Source organism: Dermacentor andersoni, chromosome 7 (assembly GCF_023375885.2).
Source record: "Dermacentor andersoni chromosome 7, qqDerAnde1_hic_scaffold, whole genome shotgun sequence".
NCBI lineage: Eukaryota > Metazoa > Arthropoda > Arachnida > Ixodida > Ixodidae > Dermacentor > Dermacentor andersoni.
Window position 1 is genome coordinate 10,180,068 of NC_092820.1, and position 8,988 is coordinate 10,189,055.

The window sequence follows — 8,988 nt, forward strand, 5'->3', positions numbered from 1 at the left end:
TATGTCATTCCGTGTGTGGACTGTCGGTATGTCTACATCGGTGAAACCGGCAACTTAAAAACAAGACTTAAGCAACACACGAATGACGTCCAGAAACGACATGTTGCATCGAATGCCTTGGCCGAACACTGCGCAGCCACATCACATAAGATTAACTGGGAGAAATCTCGCGTGATTGCAAAGGAACGGAATCATTCTTCGCGTCTTTATCTTGAGTCCCTAATCATCCAAACCACGGCGCACACTCTTAATCGCAACGAAGGCAATCTGCCGCCCATGTATGCCAGGTGCCTTAATCATGTTTTGAGACGCACATAAAAAGGGGCGCCAGCTCTGCCGCTTCTTCCATTGTGAACAAGGCTCCCGTGGGGGAGCCGAAACGTAAATAACTATTTCAAACCATTTTTGGTCGGTGTCCAGACCTCATCCTTTTAAGTATCCAGCAACGCTTCCTACCAGGTACTTACAGCCAATTGACATTCCACCTGAGCCGTTCTTTCGCGTGTGTTTGGATCTCCTTTGCTTTTTCCCCGAGTCTAGCTGCGGCAATAGGTGGATCACAGTCCCTACTGATTACGCGACACACTATGCCATCACTCGGGCACTTCCCACAAGCTGTGCAACAAACGTCGCCGATTTCCTACTCCGGGATATCATTTTATTACATGGCGCCCTGCGACAGCTCCTTACTGATCGCGGCCGCACTTTCCTCTCCCAAGTCATCGCCGATATCCTACGCTCATGTTCTACCAAGCACAAACTGGCCACCTCCTATCATCCCCAGACCAACGGCCTTACTGAGTGACTTAATCGAACAATTACTGACATGCTAGCGAAATACGTTTACCCCAACCACAAGGACTGGGATGTGGCGCTGCCCTATGTCACATTCGCCTGTAATTCATCACGCCACGATACTACTGGGTATTCCCCCTTTTACTTACTCTTCAGTCGTGACCCAGCATTACCACTGGACGCTTCCCTCCCCTTGATACAGGATTCGAGGACGAGTGTGCACGCGACGCCATTGCCCACACTGACCATGCGCGCCAGCTTGCCCGTACTCATCTGTTGGCGTTGCAGGAATCTCAACCACACGCCTACAATCGCCGCCATCGTGACACATATTTTTCACCAGGCCCTCTCGTGCTACTTGCCGCCAAGGGGGACTCTCCGAGAAACTCCTTCCATGCTACAAAGGCCCTTACCATGTTCTACTTCGTGACCAATGTCGCAAGATAATACCCGAGACCTCCGTCATGCCACCCAGTTCTACATCACCTGACGCCGTACACCTTTCTCAGCCTCTTGGGATTCTCGGCTGCTGTTTATATATGCCTTGTAAATACATCTTGTAAATAGTTTTATACCTGTGACAATATATTTTGATACTCTCAAGACCCGAACGTATTACAGAGAGGAGTGTACAAACAATAAATTGTTAATCGCAACTTTAAAGGCGACAGGGTCTTTGATTGCAGTGACGGAAACGGGAAGGTGGTGCCAGTCACAGCTTGTTTGTGGCAAAAAAAGAGGCATGACAAGTGTTAGTGTGACATGAAGGAATTTTAAGTTAGAGTTTATGATCGATACTTGAGGACACGTAATCTAGAGGGAGGAAAAGATCATTTTTAAGTGTTGGGCTAGTGTAGAAAATTTTGTGATAGAGATTTAAGCGGAAGCACTTGCGGCGTGACCGAAGTGTCAGTAGACCTAAATTAGCTTTCACTGAAGAAACGCTGGTGCAGCGAGAGTAATTAGAGAGCACATATCGGGCAGTGCGGCTCTGAACGGATTCAAGGATGGTGATTAATGCAGAGCTAGATGGATCCCAAATAGAGCAAGCATATTCTAATTTTCATCTAACTAGAGTTGCATACAATTTAGCCTTTAAATCAGAGGAAATGAAGGAAAATTTTCTACATAGAAATCCAAGCCTGCGATTAGCATTGTTAATTACATGAGAGGCTGTGAGTTACATGCACGCCAAGATAGTGGTAACTAGTAACGGATGGGGTTAACAGAGTTACTGAGGATTGAGAATAAATTTGTCATTAACTTTATTGTGATGCATTACTCTCATGACCTCACATTTGAAGTATTTAGCTTCAGAAGCCGGGGGCTATATATAGAATTATATATAGAGTAAAGTAGAGCCTACTGCTCAGCTCGCTCTGTGTGTGCATGTGGATTACTGTACTATGTAATAAAGTGTTTCCTCTTATCCAGTGGACCTGTACAATAAAGGCAATTATGGAAAATATTTAGTGCAAGTTAAGGTTCGCCAAAGCACCTACATATGTACCTATGCATGTGGATTGCTGTTTGCTCTCGCCTAGCGGACCTGTACAATAACGGCAATTATGGAAAATATTTAGTGTTAAGGTTATGTTATGTGTTATGTTATTTATGTTAAGTTTCGCCAAAGCGCCCACATGTGTACCCAATTTCTTTAATTTTTTTTTTACAAAGCTAAAGTTTCCTATAAAGAGCATGTTGCTGGAGCATGCGGACGTGGGGTGTAAACTGAACGACGCAGTGATGTTATTCTCCAGATTATTGAGCGCAGCCCCAGCATTGTTTTTGTGTGTTTGCATGAACAATTTTCTCTGGGCCCACTAGGTATATTTGTGATTCCATTAGGATGCGCTGAGAGATCTCTGGATTTTTTTCTGCAGCATACACGCATCATCTAGTTGCGAATATTTGCTCCGGTATGTTTGTGTCCTTAGGCAACCAGCTCGAGCCCCAAATAGAAAGGCACTGCCCTTTAATCGGTGACAGCAAAGCGTCTACGTCTTTACCAACGCCGATAAAGTGGCGCTCCAGAAGTTCGTGTAAACAACAGGCACCAAATGCTCTAGAGGATCACGTACGCAGAGCACTGACCTCATCGTGCGGTCAACAAACAAGTCACGGAAACAGGAGTGGCGGCGTGGTCGGAGAGAGCTGGAAATCGAATAACTTGGCACTCGTACCTGTAAATGCGGCGACGCGTTGGTTGGCTTGCAGACGTGCTTGTGAGCGGGCCAGTGCAGACGCTGATGTTCCTTGCTGCAGTAGAAGACGCGATGGCACCGTGCGCATCGGCGCAATTCAGACGTGCTGCCGCAGAACTGACAGTAGTAGATGTCTTCGGCGTCAGAAACCACGGCCATTCCGCCACAGCAATTGAGAATATACTTTCGCGGAAGGACTCGGCAAGCGCTGAAAGATTACAACTGCAGCAGCACACAATCACGTAGCAACCGCAACCATCGCTTCTTGGATTACAAGCACGTTGCACTCGCACCGCTTTTGCTACGAGACGTTCATTTGAGGGATCGCCAGTCGTTGCTGCGCAGGCGCGAGCGTGCGTCTATTCAAAAGGCATTGGTCTATTTGTCGTACAAAAATCCCTCACGTGACCTGATCCTAGGTGCCTAGGGACTGCATCGTTTAGGGATTTTTCAGAAGGCGCGATGCTAGCGCCAAGCGACGCCGTGGCGTGTTCGCCCTCGGCGTGATCGCTCTCTGCACCGCGCGTTGTCCTACATTGCTCACGTGATTGTGCGTGCGTTGCTTGCGTGTTGGTTGTGGGTTCTGTGTTACTTGGCGGAAAGCCGTGAGTAGTGGCGGTGTGGCAGCGCGGCTTTGGCCTCGGTGAGCTCTGGCAGTACAGAATCTGCGTTGTGTGACCCGTGCTTTCTTGAGAACCCGGCGGTGGTGACAATTGAAATATCGAAGTGGCCTAGCGCCTCGGCAGCGAAGTTCTGCGAACCGCGATGTGGCGTCGCCGTGTCCGACTTTGCTTAACGGACATCGAGGGATGTGCTGCTCGCTGCAAGTCATGTAAATGCGACTGCGTCGACCGCCCACTGTTCAGCGCTGAATGTGTGTTTGGTGTGCTGTGCTTGAAACGAGTGGTGCAGCCGTGCAGCTGGTGTGGCGGAGGAGCAGAGTGGCTTAGGGGCTCTTTTTGCGCGTTCACAGACATGTGCTCCCTCTTGGTCTTATTAGTGGCTGTCGCGGGATTGTGGTGTGCTAGCTCCTTGCCTAGTATGAAGTTTACGACGCTAACACACAGCATGTTCACTTTTTCTTTTTATTGCGATAAAGACTTGCCCTTAAGGCATAATTCTTGGTGCGTATATGTGGATTATATGCGTGCTGTGAGGCCTGTGTTGTGTATGAATTGAAGCAGTGTTTTGTGGAATCTGTTGTCATGTATCCAGCGGTCATAGCTGGTTGTCACACTGTAGCGGAGGCCGGCTTGCAGTAGGAGACGCGAGCGTTCCGATTTTAAACCAGTACATGTCCATATTAGGTGGTATGTATCTGCTTCCATCACAGGAACGGAGCAGTATGGACACGTAGCACCCATTGGTAAATGCGACCAGTTCCACCTTGAGATAACGGCCGGTGTAAAGGCCACCCCGGCCCGAAGCCTCTTAAGCACAACTTCCTCCGCCCTAGTAAGGTGAAGGGGGATAGAGCAGACACACGGTGGAATAAGAGCGCGTGTGACCTGCCGCAGAAAATTTTTACGGGCTCGGAGCGAGTTAAGGGGTTGAGCTGGGAGGAGAATAGGCGGAAGATGAGAATTAGGAGGGCAGTGTGCCTGCTGGTCAGCAGCAATGTTGTGAGGGTTCTCTGAATGCCTTGAATCCAGTGTACCTTGACGCAAGTAGCTGTTTTACTATTCATAGTGTGTATTGTCTCGCAGATTTCCATTGCCTTATCAATCTTCTTGAGTTCCTGAATAGCCTCTAAAGAATCAGTGAAGATATCTAGTTGCTTGATGGTAGGCAGCTTAGATGTCGCATATTGCACAGCGTCGTGGATGGCTTGAAGTTCCATTACTAGAGCACTCGCTTCCGTAGATAAATAGCGCTGGTGGCCGCTGATTAAATTATGCGTAGTACTCAGGAATGATGTCCTTCCGCCGTCTAGGAGAATGGCAGCATCCGTATAGACTTTGCAGGTGTTAGCGCATGATGCATCGACAATATTGTGTTCGTCAATAATACCTGTTGTATCGCTGCGTCGTAACTTCGTTGGCTTATTAGTTGTGATGCTGGTGAATTCCCAGGGAGGCATTGGATAGGGCTGATTGTCAATCCGAGAGCCGCATTGAAAATGAGCATGCAATGCAGCGACAGCCGGAATAAGTTGCTTTTTTATTTCACGTTGCAAAATTAGCTCTGTAATTGTGTTGAGCTGGGCATGTTCCTGTAAGGTTGGTATCGGAGTGATGCGGGGCAGTGCTGTGATTGTGCGCATAGCATCGCGATTGTCTCCAACTGTGCCAGCTATGCCAAAGTCAGCCGTTGAAATTGTGCCTGATATAAATTTCGTGGCTGCAAGACTGCATGCACCAACCGTTGAGCTACGTCAGTACGAGCTCCAGCTGCTTTTGCTGCAATGCGACGAATAAGGTGAAGTGTTTTTGTCGAACTCTGTCTGGTTTTACGGAGCCAGTGTGCACCACTGCCGGAGTGGTGAATATTGAGACCCAGTATGCAGACCTCAGAAGCCTCAGGGATTGTCACTGTGCCCAGTCTAAATGTAAAGGGGTGCTGCGTGATTCTTGTGCGTCCTTTCTTGTTGGCCACCACAACATAGCTTGATTTTTGGGCGGAAATGTCCAACCCTGCTTTCTGAGCGTAGTTGTTCAGAACATCAAGGGCTTCTTGAAGCTGTTGAGTTTGTCTAGATATATCTTCATGCACGGACCACGAAGTGACGGCATCCGCATAGATTAAGAACGTCACGTCTGGAATCCGATGTAGTTGCCAGGCTAGAGGTATTAGAGCAACGTTAAAGAGGAGCCAAAACCGAACCTTGTGGGACTTTTCTGTTCGATGTGAAGTATCTTTCTTGCCTTCCATCTACTCTAATCGCAAATGTGCGATTCTGAAGGAATGAGTAGATGAATCTTATCACCCGCCGTGGAAGTCCCAGGTCGATGAGGTTGGCTATAATGATTGCTTGGTCTATATTGTCATAAGCTTTCATTATGTCTGTTGCTACTACCGTGTGCACAGCGTGACTGTGTGGTGAAACCTGTAAAACATCGTCTGATAAGATAGAAAGTCCATCTTCAGTTTCCAAGTAAGAACGGAATCCAATTTGAGCAGGATGATATTTATTGTGGCGTTCAAGCCACCAGGAAACACGTGTGGCCAGCATCTTTTCAGCGAGCTTGCAGACAGTTGAGGTTAGTGAAATTGGGCGTAAAGACTGCAGGCTATTTGGAGACTTTCTTGGTTTTGGAATCACAACAACAATTGAATGCTTCCAATCAGGAGGAACATTTCCAGTCTCCCATACTTTATTAATAGCCTGAAGAAGTGCGTTGAGAGCTGCTCCTTCCATGTTCTTGAAAACCTCATAAGGAATACCATCGGGACCAGGTGTTTTTCGTTGCTTCGAAGTTTCAATCGCCGCTATTAGTTCGGCCATGCTGAAAGGGCTCGATATTTCGGATTTGGAAGTTGTGTCAGACTCATCAATGTCGGGGCAGTGTATAGGTGACGCTTGATCGTATTTCGGGGAAAACGCTCTAGCAGCGTCTTCTGCAAATTGATGTGGCGAACTCTGCATCGCTAACCTAACGCTCACTGCAGGGTCAGGTTGCTTATGACCGCATTCCATTGACCGGAATGTACGCCAAAGTGCTCTGTTTCCAATGCCCGATCCAAGATTCTCACACCACTCATACCATCGTCGTCGAGAAAGTTGCTTTTCGTGCCGACGTGCCTTCGCCGCTATATGGTTAGCACGTGCACGGCTACCTGGTGCATTGGGATTCCTCGACGCATACACTTCTGCCTGACGTCGCTTTGCCCAAAGTTGCAAAAGGGCGAGGTCCGGTTGAGGTTGTTCCTCGTCAACTGTGGTTACAGTGGTGTTCCTCCGTAGCAGTTCTTGCAAAGCGGGAAGAATTTCTGAGGGTCTCTGAAAGTACTTTAGCAATCGATGATTGCCGAAACTTATCCCAATGTGTGACTGTTACTCGTCGAATTTTCTTTATGCACGTTCTGTGCAAACCAATCATTATTGGCATTACTTAAATGATATTGCGCGACAAAAAGTGACACGGACGTGAGAGAAGACGACGAAGTATGCTTCACCGCAAAATATTAGTGTATTGCGAGAAACATAATCTTAAAAATCCCAATTATGCAGCGTTTCTTCTGTAGCTTGCTACACCGCAATACAGGGGTGTAAATAAGCATCGTGCAGTAAAGCATACTGTGAGTCGAAAGGGCACATAGGTTTACACTGTGCTTATTATTTTCAATTGTGACATAATTTGCAAGTGCATCTGTGCTCGTGGTAAGCTTCATTGACAATTCTTTGTACATTACAAATTCATATTGCAGGGAAGCTTACTAAAGCACATTCGCCATTATGGTACGGGTTATTCACCTTCAATGCACGAGCACAATGCGGATTCTTGCCCCTGCTTTTGGCTGGACTGCACATGCTCTTTGAGAATTGATACATTGTTCATAAGTGCACTGGTACTTTACTCTAAACTGGAGAGCTCAAGTTGATATGAAAGCACAATTTTTATTAAGGGGACAGGATGTTGCCGAGATGGTTGCAGCACAGCTTTTTTTTTCTTCCAGGCACCTTTTCTACTTGAAGCTTCCATTGCAATTTTTCGAGCCTACGTGCAACGTGCAACATCGCCTAAGTTGATGCCTATCTATAGTAAAAAGATGTAGCACGACCAGACAAAATAAAAGAAGCGGGTGGGCTGCAGCAACACTAAGTGTTAAATGGTGCTTTAGCCTTTCCGTTGAGTTTTCTGTTTTTGTGCTTTTTATGGATCCTCCGCAGTAACCACGCGAGTGCTGAACTTGAGCTTGTTGGTTTCAAGTCTCATGGTTGTTACTAACAGAACAGTGTGATAAACGAACAAGGGCTTGGAGGCATCCGTTCACCTTGCTTGCCTCATGGTGCTGCTTCATAAGCACCGTGAGCATCCAGGCCAACTAGGAAGGGAGGTTTGTTGCAGTCGCTTCTGAACTGTATTGCCACCAAACCAACAGTGCTCTCAATGACAGCTTTTGGACAGTAGAATGCTTGCACCCAGCAAAGTCGTAAGAAGGAAGCATTCAGGATGTGCAAAGTGGGCTTTTGAAGCTGGCAGCATTACTGAAGGGGCTTTGCCCATCTGCCCTCTTTATGGATTCACAAAGATGATTTCCTCTTTAAAAGGAATTGTTTCAGAGGTCGTTACATGGCAACAGTGTTGGGTGTTTAGTAGCTTGTCTTTGCCCGCTGTAAATAATCTGTTCCTTCTCCAGTGCCCCCGTCAAGTGCCTACTTTTTGGACAAGGTGTGCTCTCCATGCATGCATGCATTTTTAGCTTATAAAGATGTCTATTACCCCTTGCCTCAAGCTGGTCCTTGCTGATGTCACCCAAGAAGGCATTGGGGATTATGGCAATGTACACTTACAAAACACTTGATACCAGTGAAACCAATTTAATGGAGCTGCTGTTCGTTTTTTGTCCACTCCATCCTGGTTAGTTACAATGAGCAATGTCCGAACAGAAGGCATATGTAGTTGGTCGTGCATAGCCTGCGCACTAAGACTTGTTGGCATCTTATGACCTTAGCGCAGTGCTTATTTGTAAAAACCTTCCGATAGGTTGATGACTTCCTTCTCTTTATCATACTTTGCCTGATGGAGCCAGCAAGTGGGTCAACCAGATGTTCAACAGGCTTCCCACTAGTTTTCCCAGGGTCTCCTTTACCAGGGTACTGCTCATAGATATGTTTTCTTGACCTTGCACTGCACTTCAACCATGGTCACACCTGCTAAACCTGAATAAAGAGAAAATCAGACATCCACCCGTTCGTAGCAATTGCTACAAAGGAAACCCATACGGGTTCCTCCACCTTGTGGGATTCCGCAGAACTACTACGTCAAACGCTTGCCTTTGCTTCGTGTCGTCGACAAATTCAACTTCGCCCTGCCATCTGCTAGCC

The 8,988-nt window shown here is 47.1% G+C and overlaps 1 protein-coding gene across 2 annotated transcripts in view; it reads right to left on the reverse strand.

Annotated features, from left to right (window-relative positions):
- Positions 1-3,339, reverse strand: part of LOC126535580 (egl nine homolog 1-like) — a 158,696-nt gene extending 155,357 nt beyond the window's left edge. For both annotated transcript variants that reach the window (XM_050182403.3, XM_050182401.3), the window contains exon 1: positions 2,979-3,339. In XM_050182403.3, the coding sequence (XP_050038360.1) occupies positions 2,979-3,158 (180 nt within the window). In that variant the 5' untranslated portion in view covers positions 3,159-3,339. The remainder of the gene's footprint in view (positions 1-2,978) is intronic.
- Positions 3,340-8,988: the final 5,649 nt, after the last annotated feature.